We start from the raw sequence: 22,920 nt of genomic DNA, 5'->3' as shown, positions 1-22,920 counted from the left end.
AAATTATAAAAACTAAGCTATTTGGTAAATTTAATCCATACTAATACTACTCTATATTAAAATTTTTATAAGACTGCCTTATAATGTGTGTTATTTTTTACAAAACATGAAAGTCGGTATCACGGTTCCGGTTATAGTTGCGTCGTCGGTTGTTGTTATTGTTGCGCGGCCCACCCCGGAAGTTATTATTATTATGATTATTATTATTATAATTGTTATTATAATTGTTATTGTTATTATTATTATTATTATTATTATTATTATTATTATTATTATTATTATTATTATTGCCATTAGGGACATTGTTGTTATTATTATTATTATTATTAAACCCTCCATTATTGAACCCCCCGTTATTAAAATTCATACCAGAAAGAAATGGTGGTGAAATCCCAGGCATCATTGGAGGCATTGAAGGCATTCCAGCTGGCATACCAGGAGGCATCATTCCCATAAATGGCATGATGGGTGGCATACCAGGCATCATCATAGGCATTGGTGGCATTCCGGGTATCATGCTTGGGTTCCAGTTTAGTAGTGCATTGGGATCAGGCATGGGCAAAGGCAGAGATGCAGCCTCCAGTGGTTTAGTACTGATTTCTAAGACTTCTGGTTCTGCAGAATCGGTTTTTGTCTTTTTCCGATCCTCGCCTTCGGTACCAGATTCAGACTCGCTGCTCTCGTCATCTCGCTTGCGCTTGGTGGAGCTGGGAGAAATGCTTGTAGCAAGCTGTGCTGGGGTTGTTGTAGGTGTGGCCGCGTTGCTAGCTGATGCACCATTCGCTTCCTCTTCCAATCGCTTTTGTTCCTTGGCCGCTTTATATTCCCGTAAACGCTCAATCATCTTGTCATCAGGGACAAGCTGATCAAGAGAAACATCTTTGCCACATTTGGGGCAAACACCGCTATCAGAAAGCACTTGCTGAATAGTATCTTCTGAATAAGTGGTGCCGCAGCATGGCGTTTTAACAGGTTTGACAAGAAGTCTATGGGAAATGGGATCTTCAAGCTCAGGATCGTCAGGCTTATCGTTAAGTTGCTGACTCTTCTTAGCTTTAGTTTGAAAGTTTTTCCATGAGTTTTCATCTGCTACAGCAACAACAACTTGTCCTTCACCGTTAACCATATAGGTTCCAGTGTCATTATCTTTTGGAGCATCAATTGTTTTTAAGAAACTTCTAGGGATACCAGTAGTTGGTTTATATCTTCGATCATTGCCCATGGGACAATCAGATCTGTAGTGACCAGTTTTTCCACAGTTCTGGCAAATATATCTAGGCCCTGGAACACCCTTTGGTTGCACAGGCTTGTTGTAAATACGCTGAGCTGTGGCCATTCGTTCTTGGGTCTGTTCCCACTGTTCGCCTTGAGTCTGAAACATGGCGTTGATTTTGTCATCTTCACTGTCACCACCAGGTGCAGAAGACTTTTTCTTAAGGTCTTCCTTCTTATTATTAATCTGCTTTGACACATTGGTCATATTTCCAGTGACATAGTAGATAGCAGTACCTTTACCAGGACGAGAAGCGGGAATTCGGCGTGCTGAAACAGACACAGATCTGGGAATTACTTCAGTATCATCGTCATATGCTATTGATAAATGTTAGTAAAATCTTTAAAAATGATTTAAAAAATCAGATAAGACGTACCTTCTTTAGTATCGGGGTTTGAAATCTCCAAATCAAAGTTATTTGCAGTATCTACCAACTTGTTCTCCAAGAGAATTTCCTTTTTCAAGTCAAAGACAGAAATGCCAGTTCCTTCAAAAAGAATACGAGACGGGTCTTTTTGAGATTTAAACTTATAATAAACAGCTGAAGCCATATTGGTATATTAATTGGAAAAAAAATTTAAAAGGACTTATATAAGTAGAAATGCTAACAAAAAACACCAGCTTTAAATGATAAATGAAATATTTACTTAAAAGCTTAAGATGCTAAAAAACTTTTTTCTTGAAACGGAAATGTATATTAAAAAAACCTATGCAATAACGTATATTATTTCCAAAAAAAAAAAAAAAAATTGAAAAAACAAGAATTTGTCTTATCAGATGCAAATGCTGTTCTACACTTGTAGGAATAATCGAAACAACACTGAAAATACAAAGCTTTCAGTTAAAAATTGCTCACGGTCGAAAAAAAAAACCTTTTAAGAAATTTTAAAGAGTTCCTTTTTTTTAAAAAAAATTTTTTATGCTCTTTATATTTGTTTTTGAAAATTTTTTTCTTAAAAGTAAAAGCCTTAATAGTTAAAGTAAAAAATAAATAAAAATCTTACACTAATTTCTAGCTCAATAGCTTCTAAAACAATTTTAAAAAAACAGTCGTAATCGTAGAAAAATAGTGCAAATAGTACAAATAGTACAAACAGTGCAAAACGTCGAAAGTTTTGGTTTGTTGTTTTTCCTGACAAAAAAAAAAAAATTTAGAAGGAAGAAGAAAGTGGCGTTGTAGGCAAAAAAAAAAAAAAAGATTTTTATACGTATTTACAGTCAGGTCACATGAGAATTATCACTGGATCACAGTGCTTCACAGAATATTAAGGTCTCAAAGTATATTTGAGACCGGTAGTATATAAATGCAATGAAGAGCGATTGCTAATTTTTTTTTCCCTCTCTATCACTTTCCAATATATATATATATACCCTCGTTAGTTCTTTTACCTTTCAACATTCATTTAAAAAAAACCCTCAGAAAAAAAAATACCACAAGACAATAGGCATATTTTTTTTCTGATAAATTCATTTACTTTCTCGAAACTTCAAATAAAAGAAAAAATACTTGTAACTGAAATTTCAGTTCGTAACGAATTGAATCGTACATTTTGCAGTTAATCACAATTATCAGTGTAACGTTTTGTGTAAATAAAATATTTGTCATTGTATCATTATCATTATTACCACTTTACCTACAATCTTTTTTTCTCTCATTACTCACATCTTTCCCAATAAAAAATGAGCAGCACACAATACTATGAACTTTACAGACGAAGCAGTGTTGGTACCGCGTTAGAAGATACTCTGGACTATTTGATCTCGTAAGTGTTTTTGAGGGAAATGAAGAAAAAATGACTGGATAAGTATATATCTTATCACAAGAATAAAAAAGAATGAAAAAAATACAATCCACAATTAGTTTTCTTTTAAAAATAACCTGTCTAACTTGTAAAATTTTCTTTTTCTTTTTTTTTTTTTTTTGCGTTTCTTTTTTTATAGAAATTCGCTGATTGAGCCGCAACTGGCAGTCAAGACATTGATGAGATTTGACCAAGTCATTGCAGATCAACTACGCGAGCAAGTTAAGTCGCGATGCACAGTCCGAGGCCACCTGCACACATATCGCTGTTGTGATGACGTTTGGACATTTGTTGTCAAGGATGTCAACTTTAAAATGGAGGATGGCATTATTGAAAACGCTGATAAAATAAAAATTGTGGCCTGTAACTCTAGAAAAGCTGGTGAATCATAAATGGACCTTTTCTTTTACATTTTCTTTTTATCAAAACAAAAAAAGACAATACTTATGTTTTTTTAATACCAAACTTGGGAAAATTTTCAACTCTAATGGCCGGGAAAGTAGGCCGAGTATGCAACTAAGAGTATGAACTCTTTTTTTTTTTTTTTTTTTTCTAACAAATTGAAACTGGGATTTAGATGAATAGTGCAAATAAATAAATAAATATTATAATGAAGATAAAAAAAAAAAAGTAAAGAATTACATGTAATTCTGGCACCTTTTTAATTGTATTAAAACTTACATGGTTCTAAGCTCAGAAACCGTAGTAAACTAGGCTTTGGTTGTTACAATCATGTTACATGTTTACTCGAAACAACATGACGTGGCTATATTCAAAGAGTAAAAGTGGCTGCTTCCAACATGCTTTTGTTTATTTTCAACGAAAAGTAATTTTTTTTTTTTTTTTTCAGACTCCCACCTGAGCCTCGCGAGCCTCCTTTTTAATTTCTGGTTTTCATTTCCCTTTACATTTTTTTTTTCTTTTTAACAACACATTCACATCTCCCCCTTTTTTTATATTTGATTTTTGATATTCATATATCAGCAACTAATTTACATCACAAGAACATTTCAATCAAAATGGACAGCATATCTACTCGTTTGGCTTCTTTCCAAATCTCCGAATTCGTTGATCGATTGGGTCTGGAACGACTAAGAGTATGTAAACATTAAAACTTATGGGCGGATCTTCTTAGATTGATCTGGTCAACAAAACAGCACTTTATTAAAAAAAAAAAAACAATATTAACTTTAATTTTTTTTTTTTCTAGACAGAAACCGGTGCTTTACAAAACCGATTCTCTAATCTCAAGTCTGTCACTGACTTTTTTGATGTCAAGCGCATGTCCAAGCCCCAGGGATGGGTCGATGCTCAATCTCGTATCAACTACAATCTCAGTTACTTTTCTGCCAATTATGCCGTTATTTTTGCTCTTCTTTCCGTCTACAGTTTGATCACTAACCCTCTGCTTTTGTTTGTCATCATCTTTGTTATTGGCGGCATGTACGGTATTGGTATGCTTCAGGGCAATGATTTGCACCTGGGCATCACCTCCTTTACTACATCTCAGTTGTACACCGGTCTTCTTATCATTGCTCTGCCTCTTGGTTTCATTGCTTCTCCTCTCTCCACCATTCTTTGGCTCATTGGTGCTTCTGGTGTCACAATTCTTGGTCATGCTGCCATCATGGAGAAACCTATTGAGAGCGCTTTTGCTGATGAACAGGTTTAAAAACGATAAAGATAATAGGGATTAATTCATCTGGACGGATTGCCACTTTTTTTTCTGTACTTTTAAAATATAATAGAATTTCAATTTAATAGTGATTTTTTGGGTCATAATCATGATCTGGAACATGATAAGGTTTAAGAAAAAAACAAAAGTTTTGATTACATGTGAACAAGTGTCCAAAATTAATTTATTTTAACTAAAATTTAATTTTATTAAATCTACGGTTATATACAAAGAGTTCAAAAAATCTGAAGATATTTTAATTTAATAAGAATTCTTCATGCTAATAATATCTAATCAACCACGACAAATGTTAGTAAAATACTTCTTGCTAAAATACAATGTAAAAAAACTTTGTGAAGTTTGATCAGAGTCCACGCCTTGTCAGGGGCGAGAAAATCATCAACGCCAGAAATTTAGGCACAGTTGACCGTCGTGAGTTGTGGAAGAAACATCATTCGAAACTTCACAAAGTTAGGAAATAAAATATTTAACATACCCAAACTGTATTCAACATGATCTAGCCAGTATATCAAAACAAAGCTAGACTGCAGAATCAGAGAAAAGGTTGTCCTCAAAAGAAATCAGACATATGCTTGTCAAAATTTAAAATGCTCATCATATTAAACAGTCATTTCTTGCTTGATAATGGAAATGGAGGTTGAAGTTTAAGAATAAAATCTAAAATATCAGTTAGAAATTTCTTCTAAAAATTAATTTAAAATGAGTATTCAAAACAATAATCGAAATTTCAGGAATGCATGAATGGAATATAAATGGTTGTATCGTCATCGGGAAGCCCGAATATGACTCGTCATCAAAGAATCATCACCAAGATTTTTAAAAAAGTAAAAGAATAAAGTAAACTTACCAGTTATATTAGAAGCTATATCGAAAATTTACAAAAAACTGCAGAGAATCAATGTCAGTAAATTGAATTTGATTGCCTCTAAAGATCATTGAAATAGATGCATCTGTTGCGTGGGTTTTCTAAGTCCACATAATAGCATCTCGCTCACATTGAACCAGAGGTTCGTCAGTGCCCAGTGCTTTCGATCTTCATCTGCGATTATACTATAAAGTAAAATTATTAAATACCTGAACAATAAAGGGTTAGAAACATGTAAATAAATGGCAGCGAAAAAAAATCAAATCTCTTTAATTGGTCTCAGGTTTAGGTTGTTGCAGCAAAATTTTTTTCTACAGAAGTATTCAGTAGGTAATTCCAGCTTTATTTGTTCTTTCATCATAAAAACCATTTGTTGAAGAGATTTGATTGACATAATTGCTTACCTTTTACAAAGTTGTAACAAAGTTGTCGCTAAATGAATTACAGAACCATTGTCGATGAAATTACTACGACTCTATAAATAAGTTAGAAAAAAGAAAAAAAATATTAGGCATTATTTTTAAAAATTTCTTCTCAAAATCTCGCAAACCAGTATGAAAATAGAATAAATTCTATCTCAAAAAATTCAGATTAAAGTTGTGAATCATTAACTTCATATACTCTAGTTTTTGGTTTTGTTTTAAATAGAGTCATCATATTCATGGCTCTTGATAAAAGAGAAGAAAAAAAAATAATATCATGAATTAAAACCGAGAGGTTCTAAAGACATACCAATTTGATAATGTGTTAACCAAGATGTGTTTGTGTGAAGATAGAAAGTAAAAAGGAAAAAATTTTCGCAAATTTATAGCCAAAGATATATGGCGTCCACCTATTTGTTTAGCCAATGGTAAACCCTAAAGTTAAAGAGGCAGGGTAAACAAAATCACGTGTAACTGTTAGTAATCTTTCGAACTAACTTTTGGATGAATGGGAATTTACTTTTATACTTTTCAGTATCTAGTTTTGAAATTCCAACAATTATCAATGTTTTAAGCTTAATTGGGATTTTTCATTAAAAAAAAAAGATATATGTTTTTAAATTTGAATTTGATCAAAATGTTTATTATATCAAGTGCTCACCAAATATGGTTGGATGAGTAAGATTGGGAGCTAGATGGGGATCTGGGAAGCTCTCAATCTTGAAGAATCCTGCATTATCTTTGCCAGCCAATAGAAGAGGAAATTCTTCCTTTTTTTCCAAGTCAATGATGAGATTCATCCAAAGACTTTCTTCATCACCTTGATCGTTATCTTTCTTAGTAACAAAATTGAACCACCGGTTTGGCACATTAGGAACAACTTCAAGATCATAGTCTTTGGCATTTTTGTGCCAGTTGAGTTTGGTGTTCACAAAGATTTGCTTGAGATTACTCTTGTGGCATAAACTCATCAAACCAGGAGACACGTAATACCCGCGATCAGTTTTGATTTCCAGATATTCTAGAAAGTCACACTCTTCTATAACTAACATGATTGATTCCATAACACATGCTTGATAGAACCAAGTAGAGCTTATGTTGAGAAGATTGTCTAAGTTTTTAATTGCAGCTGAGACTCTACCAGCATTAGTAAACATGGCAATTAGGCAAGCCAATATGACATTTCTTTCCAATTCAGACATAACGTATATTGCGTTTGAGTCATCATAAAAGACTTCAAAGAAGGTTTGCAATATTAAATCTTCTTTTGTCATAAAATCATAATACCCAAATAACTCGTTGACACGTTTTTCACGAAATGATAAAAGAAACGGATATAAAAGCCTATACAAGAAGTCATTGTCATGATATGAATAAATGTTTCCCCAAATACACAACCGCCTGAGCTGTTTCATCGTGGGCAAAAACCGTACAATACTAGTATTAATTTTGTTTTTTTGGAAATTGGGCCAGATTTTAATATCCAGAGCTGTAAGTGCTTCTGAAAAGGTGCGTTGACCAATTGTAGAGTTCCACAATGTGTCATGCACTGCAAATAAGAATGCCGTATTTTGCAAAGATTCCATATCCTGAAGTATGGCAAATTTTTTGTATTTTGTTACGTCAAGCGTTGTAATCTGAGGAAGAGACAGGTATGGGGTTTTGTGGTCTACTGAGATGTTTATGATGTCATAAGCTTTAGGAGGGAAGTCAGTACTAACAGCATTAGCCAACGACAAGCTGCATCTCAGAGATTCCGGTAGTCTTGTGAAATATTCCAGTGTCTCTTCTTCAGAGATAGCTTGAAGAGTTGCATTTTCTTCATAATTGATGGCATTGATGTACACAGAAAAGTTATCAGAATAAGGATACCTTTCAGCAGTGATGTAGTCGACAATGATTGAAAAAATTTTACGGCTAATGCCCTTTAAGCGAATTTCCTTGAGAATTCTAATATCTTTAATAATGGATTTAAAGCCAGTTATATTTTTGTATTCCAAATCGATTTTCAAGTAGCTTAGGTTAGGGCATAGACGCTTGATTATTGCAAGTTGTGAGGAAAGACTAGGACCGTTTAATGTGTATCTGATTTCTACGTTCACTCTGTTTTGTCTTTGAAGGGATAAGAAAAAGGGGGACTCAGCCAATCTGGTGCTTTCACGTACAGGGAGTTGAGCAAACTGAATAAGTTTTAGCGCGGGGAACTGGCTCGCGTCAAACGTGACAGTTTGAATAAATTCGTCCGCCGGACATTCAGAAATAATGATTTTTGTGATTTCATTGCAAGGGAACCAGCTGTATTGGTGGGGTTGGAAAAAAATTTTCTCCGGAATACAGTGCAAAGCTTGAGAAAGATTTTCAAAGACGTCAATAGGAGTATTGACCAAAGTGCAAGCTTTCCATACTCTGCTAAAGTATGCTGATCTGAGGGTTAGACAGGTTTGTGAAATCCGCTGCCTATCTGCCATACAAAGGAATTGGCAGATAGAATAGTGGAGTTCTAGGGGGAGTTTTTCAATTTCAGAAGCATTCATATATAAAAAAAGATAGAAGAAAAAAAATCAAATTGATTATAGAAAAAAAAAAGTAAAAGAATTAAAAAGAGCGAAATGCTGAGTTTAAAAAGGATTAAAAATAAAAATAAAAAAAATACAAATCGATAAGCCAGTTTAACTACTAATCTTACAAACTTAAATATGTCGCACAGTATCTAGCCTCACCTGGTTTTTAAACTCCACAAGTGTGCCAAACGAAAACTCGCGACAAGCCTAATTTGGTTTAGAATATTTTATTTTTTATATAATAGTAATAATAAAACTCATTAAGTATTTGGCGTGATTTATAATTCATTCAATATTTTGAAAAAAAAATACCAATTAATAGATTATAGTACATATATTAATAAAAAAAAATAAAATAAAAAAAAAAGGCCGGGGGGCTTCCTTTACTCTAAAGCCAATGGCTTGCCCTTATTTTTATGCGTGCCGGCATCACGTCTAGACGCAGATCTGGAATGATGATACCCAGGATTAGTATTAAGCTTATTATTATCTTTGCTGCCTGACCCAGATTTCTTATCCATCGTTTCATGGATGTTGCCATCGCCATTTTCCAATTCTTTAGGCCTGTTTCCTGGCCCAGTCTTGTTTTGGACATCGTTGCCGCCCCCATTATTTCCGTTATTGTGATGGTCATTATTATTATTATTATTATAGGGTCCGCGTTGGGATTTTGCACTGTTTAAGTTGTTTGAACCATTGGCTTGTCGATTATTATCATTATTAGTAGCAGCAATTGCAGACTTTTTATTTCGTCTGTTACGACTTTTACCATTATTATTGGAACCACCACCACCACCACCACCATGACCCTTCGTAAAGTTTTTATTGCTATTCTTTTGACCTGACACGGCATCTTCTAAAAGCTCTCGCTGACGATTCTCACGGTCTTTTTCTTCACGTTGAGCTTTTGCGGACTCTTCTGCCCACCATTTGGCGAATTCTTCTTCCTCCTGAATTTCCTTAAAGCTCTTCCGGCTTTGCTGAACCTTAATCTCGGTAAAAATTCGCTCCTGTTCAATAATATCTGCAAGTGTCGGCCCCGCAGCAATGGATCCTAGCCGGGGGGTGTTTGAGCTACTATTTGCTGAAACATTTTTGCCTGGGTTGTTATTATAATTAATATTATTAGCTTCGGATTTCGAGACCAGGGAGGCGACGCAAGTGCTACCACCATTAGCCGGAGAACTTTTTAAAAAGTTTGCACGTGCGTGCTTATCGCCTAAATCACTAGAACTAGTGCTCACACTTGTCGAGGAATAAATGGAGAACGGCGTTTCCACAGGTGTGACAGCTGAAGGGGAAGCAGAAGAAGAACAAGTGGGGATTTTCCATGGATTCGAAGTCGAAGTTTCTTCAAGCAGAAAAGTGCCAGTCAAATCTTCAAGTGCAGCAGCAGCAGCAGCAGCTTTCCTATCCTGCTCTTCTTTTTCCAGCTGTTGCTGAAGTTTTTTACGGTCCTTTTTAGACATTTTAGCCGGTTTAATAGTGAACATTCCCTCAGAAGAAGACTTTTGACTTGAACTTGCGGATGAAATGCGGGTGGCTAGTTTGGAAGCAGTAAGAGAAAGCGACAATGTCGATGGCGACGATCCGGCAGAATAAATGCCAGACACTCCTCCTAAGCTTGATGCGACAGGTGATGGGCCATTAGAACTGGAGCTCCCATTTTGGTGTAATGCTTGTTGTAGTTTAGAAGGCTTTGAAGATCCAGAAATAACCGATGCAGTGCGAGTGCTCGTCAAGGTATCAACTGTGGTGGTACGCTTTTCCTTAGCCTGCTGCCATGATCCTAAGCTTGGAAAGTTTGATTCATTGGCATTGGGCCGTTGATCCAAAGTTGTACCAAAGCCTTGTTGTTGCACTACTGATGCTGGACCCACTGGCTTTGGCAACAATGTGGCTTGAGATAACTGGTTGTTTGACCATGTCGGCTTAGAAACTGAAATAGGTACAGCCTGAGGTTGACTCAATAATGCTTCTGAAACAGCAGCCTTAGACGATGTAGGGAAAGACGGCTTACGAGAACCCACCACTTGCCATCCAGATGAGCCAATAACTGATCCCGGAGTGGGACTAATACTCTCGGTACCCGTAGAAAAACTTACTCTTCTTGATGACGCAGCAGAGGATTTATTTGATAAATTGTTTTCCTCCATGTCAAGACTGAAAAGCATATCTGACCCATCATCAATTGACGGCTTGTGATACTTGGCAGTTGTTTTTGCTTTATTGTCCTTTTCTTTAGTTTGTTTTGAAGAAGACCGGGTATATATTAATGGAGAGTAGTCTAGTAAAGATAACTTGGAAACAACTTCATTATGTGTTTCAATGTCGTTGATAAATCCAAACAACCTATTACTGTTTGAAATAGTGGGAATTTCTAGCCGTGATTGACAGTAGTCTGATAAACAGCAAAAGCCAGCAAAAGATAAATCGGACAATAATCTAAATGGTTAGCCTCGTTATTTTAAATGAAAAAAAAAATTAACTTACCCATTTTCAAACATAAATTCAATGTTTTCAAAAATGTATTGCAAACATGCAATATGGAGTTTGAAGCCGTCATATTCCAAACAAAATTCTAACATTTCACAAACGTTATCCAAATGAACTAAATCCAGTTAGCACAAGGTTAAGAATATTTTCTTTATTCAGAATACTTACTGAACTCCTTAAGGACAGCTTGACAGATATCGCATAGTCTGACCAAGGTCAAAAAGTTTGCGCATTGCCAAACACTCTTGACAAACTTAACAAACTCTGACGAGTCCTGAAAGGACCCGCCTTTCAGATGATTAAAGATTTCGACGCCAAAGTCGCAGTAAATGTGCTCGATAATCACTCGGAATACGGGCAAAGATATGTCGGGAAAATGACACTGGAATGCCAATGCGGGGGTACTACTTTCGGAATCATTGTACCAACGCTGAGAAAAGCTTGCTGTAAAAAAGGCAGATCTGGCAGCAAGAACAAAGCTGTGAAGATACACATGGACATCTCCCTCAAGAGTAATGTCTACATCAGCACCAGAGGTGAATGAAATTAGTGCATCTGTTGGAGTGTTTGCGGGATTATGCAGATAAGAATCATCTAAAATGTTAAACAAATCCTTACCAAGAGTGCTTTGCTTTTCAATATTGCTATTAAAAATAATAGACATAGATCCGTGGCCACCCTTCATAACGCCAAGAAGTTTAGAAATACGATAAATCTCTAGCCGAATATCTTCCTTATCAAACAACTCTTCGTCTTCTTTTCTTTTTTTCTGTTCAACGTCATTTTTCAAAAATGGAGGACTGGGGAGCCGGTCCCGTCCAAAAAAAAAGTCGTCGGTGTAGATGTAAGAAATGATGGATTCAACAGTTGCATCCTTGACGCCAGCAAATATCAACTGGTTGTTTCCTTGAGAAGTTTTTTTAAATGTCACCTTAATGTCACCTTCTTTAGTTTGTAAACTGACGGATGTTTTACTACTAGAAAGGAGCGACTTAAAGTAGGGAAGGCGAGCCAGTAAAAATAAAGCATGAGCGCTTCCAACTTTTTTCAAGCCAGCACTTTGGGCCAAATACACGTCGACATCGAAATGGCGTTCAATGTGGTCGGGGAAATAAGGCCGAATAGAATCACCAGGGAATGACATGTAAAGATAGTTTTTCCCAATAAGAGAAGATAGCAAAGGACTGCGCTCGTTAGTGAAGATTTCCCGGTAATGAGCGGCTGCCACTGCCTCAGTTTTATCTCCAAACGAAACTCTGGGGAACATTGTATTGAAATTTTGTTTTGGAAGAATGCTACTGAAATACTCGTTTAATGGATACGTATCACCAGCTTCAATGCGAGGTAAGAGATGGGCGTATTCAATTTTGGAAAGAGAATAATTGACTCCAAGAGCGTCAGGGACGTATTCATCTTGCAGCAATGCAAACGAAGAAAATAAGGCATCGCAAGACACACTATATACACGGTTGGCCAACAAGACTTGCTCGTAAACATAACGTGTTACCCCGGTACCTGGAGTCATGACGATGGTATGTGTGGAAGGTGTTTGATATTGTTTTGAAGCGGATATTTTGCTTGTTTTATTGGAAAACGATTTCCAAACAGTTCCTTCACGGGTACACAAAATTACCGAGCCATCATCAGAAATGTCAGCGTCAACAGCTACCATTGATGCAATAGAAGCATGCCAAAGAATCTTAATTTTAATGTTTTTGGCAATTTGGTGACCCTTGGGTGGGTGGGTGTTGGACCCGTCATAACTTCCTTCTTCCATAGATTCAATGGCAGCAGGGGATATATAATGCGGACGGAGATTGAAAGAGTAGACAATCCCAAGATTGTCGACAGCACAGACATACCCCATGCAACTGATTGATATCTTGACAATGAAGCTTACTGTAGGAGCTTTGTTTGCGTAAGCGGAAAATGAGTCGGTTTGATTTTTGGTAAAACTGGGGAACTTTATGCGGAAATTTTCGCCATTCATAAGCACCCAAACTGAATGGTCTTCAAGAAGATAAACTGTGGCAAATTCACAAGCCACAACTTGGACAATAGGCCCTGCAATACCGGTATAGACGCGTGGTGTGGATTGAATGATACCACCATCTTTGGGATCAATCCCCGAGGCAAGCAGACTCGTGCCATGACCTACATTACCTTGTCCACCAGTTCCTACATTTGCAGATGAGCGACGACGTCTATTTTTAAGACTGAGTTTCCCCACGTCATAGCTTGTTTCCAATGGAGTGAAGCCCATCTGACCCACATTTTTCCCCCATATGAGCATGTAATTTGGCGAAAATGCAACTGAGTGGACCTTGGATGCAGCAACACCAATGATGCGTTCGCCTGAAGAAAGCGAAGCTTCGGATACTATCTGTGGGGAATGTTTTTCAGGGTATTGTGAGATGGGGTGGATGGGGGTTGAATAGCCGAGCTGACCATACTCGTTTGAGCCAAATGAGTAGACAGATCCCTCAGAGGTCAAAACAACAGTATGGAAATGTCCAAGAGCTACATCGACGACTGTTTTTGTTGAAAAAAATGGGACCTGACAAAATGTGAATTGAATTGACGGGACTCCATTTAAACCATGATTATCTTCAGAAGCGAGACCGAGTCGACCACAACGAGAAGATCCAGTAAGGTATAGGTTCCCCACATGATCCGAAGATAAAACGGCCGAGTGATATTTAGATATTTTAGAAGATGTAACTTTCAATGGTAGAAATTTTGCGGTTGGAGAGTCGACTGGAATTTTTAAAAGTTTTGAGCTCTGCTTATTGCGTTTTTTGATTCGTGCATGCGCATCGAGCTCTGTTCCGGAATCAACATCTGAATCAGATTCGTCTCTTGCATTGTCGCCTGTATCATTGAGAAACCTATCCATGACTGAAGAATAGTGCATTTTGCAGTGTGTAAAGATGTGTCGTGAAATTTCAAGATCGCGAATAATGGGCACTTGCTGTGGGGCCGCTTTATCATCGCCATCTGGGAATCCGAGGTTATGATTGGTATTTGATCCAAAGGCCAAGAGTACTGATGCGGATCTTTCCTGTTGAGGGAACACGTTGCTTTTGTTGTTGTTAGTAGTGAAAGCTTCTGAATCAGAGGGTAGCTGAGATTCGGGTATTTTAGTAAAAGAAGTTTTCCCAAAAGTCATGGATCTGAACAGATCCAAAGGCCGCTGTCCGGCCTTGTCACGGATTGCCGCAGTTTCAGGCGAGCGGGCCAAAATCATTTGAGCGACTGTAATATTACCAGACGCAATGGCTGTGTGAAGTGGAGTCCATCCATTTTCATAATCCTCGAGTGAAGGGTCGACTTGAGGGTTTGCCAGTAAAGCTTCGGCCAGAGTGATTTTAGAGTTATCATTGTTGTTGTTAGAATTCTTATCACTAGTGGAAGCTACAAGATGCAAAAGTGTTCTGCCGAAAATGTCACGCTTATTGACCACAGTTTTCGACAACGAAGAAACATGGGCCGTCAAGTCTTGGGAAGGATCATTAGCAGACCACTGATGAATAATGTCAAGGTTGGGCGGGAGGGTATCAACTTTAGAAGAAAGGGATGATGAGGACGATGAGAGTCCGGAACTGTGGGGTTTAAGAGATGACGGGGCCGAGGTGGCTGAAAGAGCAGCCGAGACAGTGATGTTTGAGGACGCGCGGCGTTGCTTTGCGGATCGCGGGGGGGCTGGTGCTATACGGGCGGAATGATCTCTTGGGTTCAGCCTATTGGCCTGGGCCGGGACAACGTCCTGTAAAGATGACGACGGCGGAGAGGAAGGTCGGCGATTGTTGAGGGGATTATTTTGGGAGTAGTTGTTTGGGGTGTTTTGGAGACAGACATTGTTTGTGAGCGTGCTGTTAACTGACAGCTTGGACATATTCTAGTGATCAGACAAAAGGGTTTATAAAAAGGGACAATTTGATAAAGGGGGTATTAATAACAAATAATAATGTAATATGGAAACTAAGTAATTTTCGACATAACTCTTTTATTATTTAATAATAAAATATGAAAGATGAAAAAAGTTCAACTTGAAGAAAAAAAAAAAAAAAAAAAAGAGATCCTTTTGGAAAGCCTTTTGAATGTTTGATTTGGTTGTTGATTTGATGAAGTGAAAAAAAGTTAAAAAAAAAATTTTTTTTGGTGGTGGTGGCGGTTTGGTTGGTCAGAGTGACTTAGTGCAGGGTTTACAGCAGCAGCAGCACCATCAGCACCATCAGCAGCAGCACCAAGTAAACAAACAACATTCAACCTAACCACCAACGTTTTGACTGGAAAATCCCGCCACCGTTTTCAACCGGTTTTGAAAATCTTACCGAGTCTTCGTCGTTTGTTTAAACTGATGAACTTTTTTGTTCTACAAATACCCTCCAGTGGCTAAACTAGGATTGAATCATGCACCTGTCAAATCCAAGCCCAGGCCTTTCTGCACGTGAAAAAATCGGCAGTGCCTGGTGGGGAAAGACTGAATGAAAAACAAAAAAGTACCATTTTGAACTAATAAACACTTAAAATCCAAACTGTTTCCTTTTTTTTTTCTATTCTAATTCTATTCTAATTCTATTCTAATTCTATAAATACTAATCAATATAAATTCATGTCATGATGTTTTAATCCTTGACGCAACTTGTACCCAAATATACTAGCACTCATATTATCAGTAGCAAAATGATATACAATCAACTTGAATGGTGAATTTGCGCGGCGGTCAGCATAAGGGAAATTTAACCAAGTTTCAATTGGCGGGTCCGGGATTGGTTTTTCGGAACCAAGCACAGCAGGATCTAAACCCTGGTATAATGGTTTAAAAATACGATAGAAAACGCGGCCAAGTTCTTCAACAGCTATCCCGGATAATGGAGCATCATTGATTGTATAAACAAGAATGTTAAGTTCTAAAAAAGAATAAGAAAAAAAAAAGCATCGTTAGATAACAAAAAAACCTTGAAAGGAATATGAAAATAATTTCAAAAAAAAAAAAAAAAAAAAAAAAAAACAATCAAGGTAGTACGGTAATGAATAAGACCACCAGAAAGGTAACGTTCCGGATACACTTTGATGTTTGGACAGAGGTTGCGCAAAGCTCCAAAACAAGTTGAGGAAGAGGTTATGGAACGTGGTAGCTTTGTTGCAATGAGCGGTCCACAGAAATCAATGTAGCACGCAATGTGTTCAGTTATAGCCGCATAGTCTGTGGATTCAACCAGAGACTGATTATAATGATGATGCTTGCCACTGGCAATATCGAAAATGATGGCAGGCGGATTGAGCATTTGAGTGATAGTGGATGTGATGGTTAAGAAGAAAAAAAAAAGAAAAAAAAGAAAGAAAAAAAAAGCTGATGAGAAAACGGACAATTTTAATAACAATCGCGGCCATTAATATTAACATGGAAGAAAAGCTTATTGATTAGGCTTTATCACTCTATATACTCTAATTTTTTTTTTTTTTTTGTTTCAGATACCTTTAATGCTCCCATTCTACAAAATCATGCTCAAACATGTCGTCATACTTGATCTGATAACTGTTAATAACTGAACACCCGTTAGACGGGTCAATTTCCTGGTACCGGCTCAGGTCTCGCTGCTGTGCTAAATCGTAGAGTACATGGGCGCTATTTGCCGCACGATTAAAGCACGGCAGCATACCATAACCTTGCGGCAGACACGCAAAATCTGGATCGACTCTGGGATGTTTTGATACCAAAGCCACGCGGACTTGTTGTAGGGAATTTTTGGAATAAGACGATGGAGAGTTTTGCTCTAGAAGAGCTTGGAGGCCAGGAGATGTGGAAAAGGAGTCTGGATAAATGACACACAAATGTGTGAGCTCACGCAAATGACATGCAACTCTAAACACAGCTTCAATTCCGCAAAGAGTCAATAACAGGGCTCTTAAACAATCGTCAGCCGCCAGTTTTTTAATAGTCTGGAAGGCCGTCAGTGGGTTAGAAGTAATGGCAGCCAGAGCAGTGTGGAACTGAGACTGGACCTCTGCGTTACGCCAGGAAGGTATCCCCGAGCGAGAAGAGAGTGAAGTGATCTCAGGCTTGGCCAGCACCTGGCTGGCATATGCGTTGAAGGTAGAGTATGAAAAACGGTCTCGGACAACAGCAGCATCGAAGTAATGGCACTGCCAGACTCGCAAATGTGGAAGCTGGGCAATACTGGAAAGCGTACCTGCGCTTGTGGCCAGCTTGCCACCGATTTGTAGGTGTGTGAGACCGTCAGCCATAGAGGTGAGATTAGCGGCCAAAAGGAAAGGTGATGGTTTAAAAAAGACGCGATCAAGGCGAGGGAAGTGGAGATACTTTGCAAGAAGATTGTAGCATGTATTATTTGCAAAGTCGAGTTCTGTGACTGCTGGTATTGTGATTTGCGCAGAGACAGGGGTTGCAACCGAGTCATCGAGATCATAGTCGTAGAGAATCATTGGTGCTACACGACATTCTGTAACGTGCGACGAAATGTGAGTGAGTGCTAGAATTTCGCGAGTCACTGCCACAGGGTACCGAGTAGTTTGGACGGTAGAAATGTGGATTTTAGGGCCATCTATGGAAAGGTGTTTTAGATACGGCAGATGGTGCGTGTGGTAAGCTAGATACTCGAGCCATGCGCCGGCATGGAGCCCGAGGGAGGACACAGAAATGGAGAGCTCTTGGAGGGATGACGCGAAAACCGGAGCGAAAGCGGAGGGTTGAAAGGATGGCGGGAGGGCTGAGGTGGGCGACACTTGAAGTTTGCTAACAGTTACGGCAGAAGATCGGGGGTCTGGATGAAGTCCTGTAGATTTCGAGACTTCATAGAGTAGTAGGCGAGATATTGTTTGGTCATTTGTATCTGAGATGTGTAGCTGGGTGGTGCAATTTTCTGGAAATTCTTCTGGTCTATTTTCGACGCGGACTTCCACTGTTTCTCCATAAGACACTTGTCGTAACGCTTTGAATTTAGAGCAATCAACATCTGGTGGTAAAGGTTGTCGAACACGTAGGGAAATGACGGCATCTGGAATAAACCAAGAATGTTTTTGTGGGTTACGAAGAGCTCTTAGTGGGACCTTACGGGTTTGTAGATATGGGTCTGCAATACTTGGGTCTGATTCATGAAGTAAGAAGTGAATTGATGGAGTTGTTGAAGAAGAAGAGATGGAAGAATCGTCAACTGTACAGTGGCGCCATGACTCGCGGCTGTAGACGGGCCGTAGTGATTGAGATGTTTGTGAAAGTCGTTTGCGGTCGTATGCTGAGAGGTACTGAGCAATACAGACGTGAAGTTCTAGTGGGAGGTCTATGAAGTCTATACTAGGAGTCATTTTTTTTTTTTTGGATTATCTAAAAATGTTTGGTAGGTTGTATTTTGGGGAGGTTGAGGATAGGATGAAGAAGAAGATTGGAAAAAAAGATGGGAATAGCCTTATATTTAAATCTCTTGATAAGTTAAAGGAGGATAAGAAAGCAAGCAAGAAAGCAAAAAAGAAAGAAAGAAAATGGTGAGGTTTTTAAATGAAAATTTTTCGGGAAAATCGGTCAACTATAAAGGCACGGTACAAAAGACGGAAGTAGGGATGTATGGTCTCGCCATTATTTGTATTATTTATATTATCTGTATTATAGGATTATTATTATTATTATTATTATTATTATTATTATTATTATTATTATTATTATTATTATTATTATTATTATTATTATTATTATTATTATTATTATTATTATTATTATTATTATTATTATTATTATTATTATTATTATTATTATTATTATTATTATTATTATTATTATTATTATTATTATTATTATTATTATTATTATTATTATTATTATTATTATTATTATTATTATTATTATTATTATTATTATTATTATTATTATTATTATTATTATTATTATTATTATTATTATTATTATTATTATTATTATTATTATTATTATTATTATTATTATTATTATTATTATTATTATTATTATTATTATTATTATTATTATTATTATTATTATTATTATTATTATTATTATTATTATCGTAATACTTATAAGTATTATCAGGCAGACTTAATTATTTACTATCACCAGTGTGGTCTTATTTAAAACTACTCAAACTTTTATTTAACAACTCAAACGAATGAATAGTTATTTTTTTTTTTTATTCTTACAATATTCTTCAATTTTCGTTTAGATATGAACAGACTCCCGATAGAATTTTTTTTTCTTTTCTTTCTCCACCTTTTTTTTTATTATTATTATTATTATTTTTATTTTTTTTCGTTTTAATTCTCGGGAAACAAAAGTCCAAGTTTGTGATTTCTTTTTTTTCTTTTATTTCTTAATTTTGATGGGTGGCTGACTGACTGACTGACTGACTTGGTTTAGGTGGGTTTTTTTAGTGTTTATTGATTGCTTTGATTGTTGATTATAATTAAATGAGCTCATTTCTAATAATTACACACAACAATAATAGCAAGTTGAAAAAAAAAAAAAAAAAAAAAAATCAACTTTTAAAGAAGAGCAAAAAAAAAAAAAAAATAAATAAATAAATAAAACAAAGTTCTTTGTAATAATAAAAAAATAAAAATAAAAAGGTTTTTAAAATAAAAGCCGTTGGTAAGACTTTTTATCGGATAAACTCTCACTTCACGAGAATCTTAAATGTGTATCATAAACAATTAAGTAAACAATCAATCATCAGTATACAAACATCTTAACATACAACTTATCGTCTTCGTATTAACAGGTTTATATATTCCGACTTTTTTTTTATTAATTTTATTAATTTTATTAATTTCTTTTCTTTTTTTTTTTTCAAATTTTTATTTTCGTCATTTCTTATTATAAAATTTATTTTAAATCTTTTTTTTAAATCTTTTTTGATTCTTATTCGAGGGATTTTTTTTGTTTTTTTTAAAAAAAAAAAAAAGAAAAAAAAAATAATAATAAAAATAATAAAAATCACACAACCAAAAAACATTTACAGCCGTGCCTTCTCAGCCGTAAGTGTCACCAGTCACGTGGTATTACTCCGTGGATCTTTTCCCTTTCCAAAAAAAAAAAAAAATTGCCCTTTTCAGCTTTTGGATGGGTTTTTTTGCCCATAAAAAAAACTCACACAAAAACAATAATACGCTACACAAAAATCTTAAGCTTTAAACATCTTTAAAATAATAAAATAATAAAATAATAATAGTATCCCAAAAAAAAAAAATAAATGGTACTTTGAATTAAGTATATATAAAATTAATAATGATGAAATTATAATATAAATAATTTGTATATTGGTATAACATTAAACTAAAAAAAAAAAAAAAAAAAAAGTCATCAAAAATCAACACAGTTAATATTATCTTTAATTATAACTATTAATACCCATAAGACTGGTTGCGCAAGTCACTCCCCGCGGGAACAATAAAATTTGAAGTCTGCTGGTTCTGTGACTGCTGACTTGGCTCAGAAGTCGAATATCCCAGTGGCATTCCTGCAGGTGGAACACTAGTAGGAGGAGATTGCGAAATAACATTCGACTGCTGCTGTTGTGATTGTTTTTGCTGTTGAGGTTGTTGAGAATATGGAGAAGTGCTGGACGCAGGCTGAGGCTGCAGAGATGGAAGGAAGGAACTTGTGCTGCCAGTAGGCTGCGATTGTAATGGTTGTTGGTATCCTCCTTGGTTATATGTATTGTTGCTAGTATTAGTGTTATTATTATTACCGCTAGAGTAACCTCCAGTAGGCTGAGAAGTTTGATATGACCCAGTGGGCTGCGAAGTTTGATATGGTCCATTGTGCTGTTGTTGTTGATTCGGTTGATTTGGCTGATTTTGATAACCATTATTAGAGGGTTGTGTGTTTTGGTAAGCATTAGGAGTCTGAGAATTCTGGTACCCACCTGAAGGCTGGTAAGATCCAGGTTGATTTGATTGATATCCTGTAGATTGTGATGTCAAGTAAGAAGATTGCTGAGGTTGAGTGGTCGACGGCAGGTTTTGATTTTGTGAGGAGGATGAAAGATTATTATAAGACCCAGTAGGTTGTGAAGTAATTGGAGCTTGTGATCCGTACAAAGGTTGATGTTGTTGAGAGGGAGTCTGGAATGGAACTTGTTGTTGTTGCTGCTGAAGCGGTGGTTGAACAAATGGTGCACTGGAAGAATAAGATAAAGGATTTGCTGGGATTTGCGAAAGTGACGTCTCAATGAGCTGGTCATACGTTTTGCGTGCAGCCATGAACCGCTTGTCCAAGTCAATCAGATCATCCCTTTTCTGCGAATACTTTTCAATCAATTTAATCAAGCGAGGACGAACTGCTTGTGTTGAACGATAAAGTCTTTGCAGCTCTTCGTCTTCTGCAGCACCTGCACTTCCAGGACCATCAATGCTGCTAAGAATGGCAAGAAGCTTTTCCACATTACGGGCTTCGGCAAACACCTCCGACTCGTCACGCGCCTCTTGCTCGAGTTCTTCAGGAGTGGGGTCAGGAATAGGAGTGACATAATTAAGAGGGAAAATACCAACATTGCCCTTAAGCGAACCCTTCCACCAGTCGCGATAAACACTTTCAATGACTGTAATGACATCACCACGACGGAATGAAAGTTCATTGGGGTCATCTGAAGACAAATCGTAAAGTGCACGCACACGGTTAACCGTAGCAGCAGTTTTCCCCTTTGCAGTTTCAGTTTGCTTTTGCTGAGGTTGCTGTTGTTGAGATTGCTGAGATTGTTGTTGCTGTTGCTGAGGTTGAGACTGGAGTTGATTTGAGCTTTCATTCTTTGGTTGATATAACGAATAAGCAGAAGGAGCAGCATCTTGAAGAGACAACTTTAAAGCAAGTTGAAGATCATCTTCTTCTTGCTGACGCTCAGCCTCAGTGAGTTGGTGTTTTTGAGGAACTGCGGGTGGCGCTAAGTTGGGGTTTTGTTGCTTAACCATATTAAACGCGTCTTCCATTTGACGCAAAGAAGGGTCACCATGAAATTCACGAGAAAGAGTTTCCATAACTTCCATGACTCGTGACTTGACAGCATGGTGAATTCGGTTTTCTGAAGCCATTTCCAAGAGATGACCAGTAAAACTACGAGACGCCAGTTCGCGGTGCATCTTAGAGCCGCAGTTTTGAGCGAGAGCAGAAATGAGGGTTAGTGAATAAAGCTGGCGGTTAGCCACATCTCCCTCTAGACGTTTTTGAATAATAGAAACAGCTTGAGCAGAACCATTTTCAGGGTCATCATTGACGCGGTCGCAAACGTCCATAATGTACTCCCAGTTTTCAGAAGTAAGATTGGGGTCGGTGGCCTTATCTTTAAAACAAAAATAAAAAAAAAGAAGATATTAGAAAAGAAATAGTTAAAAAAAATTTAAATTAATGAAAACATACCAATGGCCTTTTCCAACTCGCTAGGAGCAGATGAACTAAACATTGAGATTATTGGTGATGATAAAGAATTGAGAACTGAGGTGTTTTTTTTTGGTGGTGGTGGTGGTAGTGGTGATGTGTGGAAAAAAAAAAAAAAAGGAAGAAAGAAAGTAAGAGAAGAGAAGAAGAAAAAGAGTAGCTGGTGGTTGCAAATCGTTTACAGGCTCAGCTGCTTAGCCTTCACAGCCCACGTAAGGCTATTTAAACAGTGTTATTATTACAATTACAATTACAATTACAGTTATAAGTACATTACATCATGATTTCAAAATTAAAAAAAAAAAATAAAAAATAAAAAATAAAATAAAACTTTTTTTTTTTCAAGCAAATGCAACAACAATTCAAAACAAAAAGGGTCCTTACAAGAAATGCTCTCTTTTTTTTTT

The 22,920-nt window shown here is 36.7% G+C and overlaps 8 protein-coding genes across 8 annotated transcripts; 2 read left to right on the top strand and 6 right to left on the bottom strand.

Annotated features, from left to right (window-relative positions):
• Nucleotides 1-46: 46 nt before the first annotated feature.
• On the bottom strand, nucleotides 47-1,824 carry SAPINGB_P003124 (uncharacterized protein; the record flags this gene model as incomplete). The annotated part of the gene is made up of 3 exons (XM_031997842.1): nucleotides 47-51; nucleotides 370-1,590; nucleotides 1,650-1,824. 3 exons carry the CDS (start codon nucleotides 1,822-1,824, stop codon nucleotides 47-49), a joined length of 1,401 nt encoding a protein of 466 aa, XP_031853733.1.
• A 1,129-nt stretch (nucleotides 1,825-2,953) lies between these two features.
• SAPINGB_P003123 (uncharacterized protein) lies at nucleotides 2,954-3,467 on the top strand (the record flags this gene model as incomplete). Its single annotated transcript, XM_031997841.1, has 2 exons — nucleotides 2,954-3,036; nucleotides 3,215-3,467. 2 exons carry the CDS (start codon nucleotides 2,954-2,956, stop codon nucleotides 3,465-3,467), a joined length of 336 nt encoding a protein of 111 aa, XP_031853732.1.
• A 627-nt stretch (nucleotides 3,468-4,094) lies between these two features.
• SAPINGB_P003122 (uncharacterized protein) lies at nucleotides 4,095-4,747 on the top strand (the record flags this gene model as incomplete). Its single annotated transcript, XM_031997840.1, has 2 exons — nucleotides 4,095-4,172; nucleotides 4,286-4,747. The coding sequence occupies 2 exons, from the start codon at nucleotides 4,095-4,097 to the stop codon at nucleotides 4,745-4,747; spliced, it is 540 nt and encodes a 179-aa protein (XP_031853731.1).
• Nucleotides 4,748-6,702: 1,955 nt separating this feature from the next.
• On the bottom strand, nucleotides 6,703-8,526 carry SAPINGB_P003121 (uncharacterized protein; the record flags this gene model as incomplete). Its single annotated transcript, XM_031997839.1, has 1 exon — nucleotides 6,703-8,526. One exon carries the CDS (start codon nucleotides 8,524-8,526, stop codon nucleotides 6,703-6,705), a length of 1,824 nt encoding a protein of 607 aa, XP_031853730.1.
• Nucleotides 8,527-9,002: 476 nt separating this feature from the next.
• On the bottom strand, nucleotides 9,003-15,010 carry SAPINGB_P003120 (uncharacterized protein; the record flags this gene model as incomplete). Its single annotated transcript, XM_031997838.1, has 3 exons — nucleotides 9,003-11,064; nucleotides 11,113-11,230; nucleotides 11,284-15,010. 3 exons carry the CDS (start codon nucleotides 15,008-15,010, stop codon nucleotides 9,003-9,005), a joined length of 5,907 nt encoding a protein of 1,968 aa, XP_031853729.1.
• A 707-nt stretch (nucleotides 15,011-15,717) lies between these two features.
• On the bottom strand, nucleotides 15,718-16,406 carry SAPINGB_P003119 (uncharacterized protein; the record flags this gene model as incomplete). Its single annotated transcript, XM_031997837.1, has 2 exons — nucleotides 15,718-16,028; nucleotides 16,145-16,406. The coding sequence occupies 2 exons, from the start codon at nucleotides 16,404-16,406 to the stop codon at nucleotides 15,718-15,720; spliced, it is 573 nt and encodes a 190-aa protein (XP_031853728.1).
• Nucleotides 16,407-16,599: 193 nt separating this feature from the next.
• SAPINGB_P003118 (uncharacterized protein) lies at nucleotides 16,600-18,444 on the bottom strand (the record flags this gene model as incomplete). The annotated part of the gene is made up of 1 exon (XM_031997836.1): nucleotides 16,600-18,444. The coding sequence occupies one exon, from the start codon at nucleotides 18,442-18,444 to the stop codon at nucleotides 16,600-16,602; it is 1,845 nt and encodes a 614-aa protein (XP_031853727.1).
• Nucleotides 18,445-20,484: 2,040 nt separating this feature from the next.
• Nucleotides 20,485-22,538, bottom strand: SAPINGB_P003117 (uncharacterized protein; the record flags this gene model as incomplete). The annotated part of the gene is made up of 2 exons (XM_031997835.1): nucleotides 20,485-22,418; nucleotides 22,496-22,538. 2 exons carry the CDS (start codon nucleotides 22,536-22,538, stop codon nucleotides 20,485-20,487), a joined length of 1,977 nt encoding a protein of 658 aa, XP_031853726.1.
• Between the last annotated feature and the right edge of the window lie 382 nt (nucleotides 22,539-22,920).

The sequence above is a fragment of the Magnusiomyces paraingens genome (assembly GCF_902498895.1).
Source record: "Magnusiomyces paraingens strain CBS 517.90 genome assembly, contig: contig2, whole genome shotgun sequence".
NCBI lineage: Eukaryota > Fungi > Ascomycota > Dipodascomycetes > Dipodascales > Dipodascaceae > Magnusiomyces > Magnusiomyces paraingens.
Note: the sequence above shows the minus strand (reverse complement) of the source record. Positions and strands in the feature narration are given on the sequence as shown.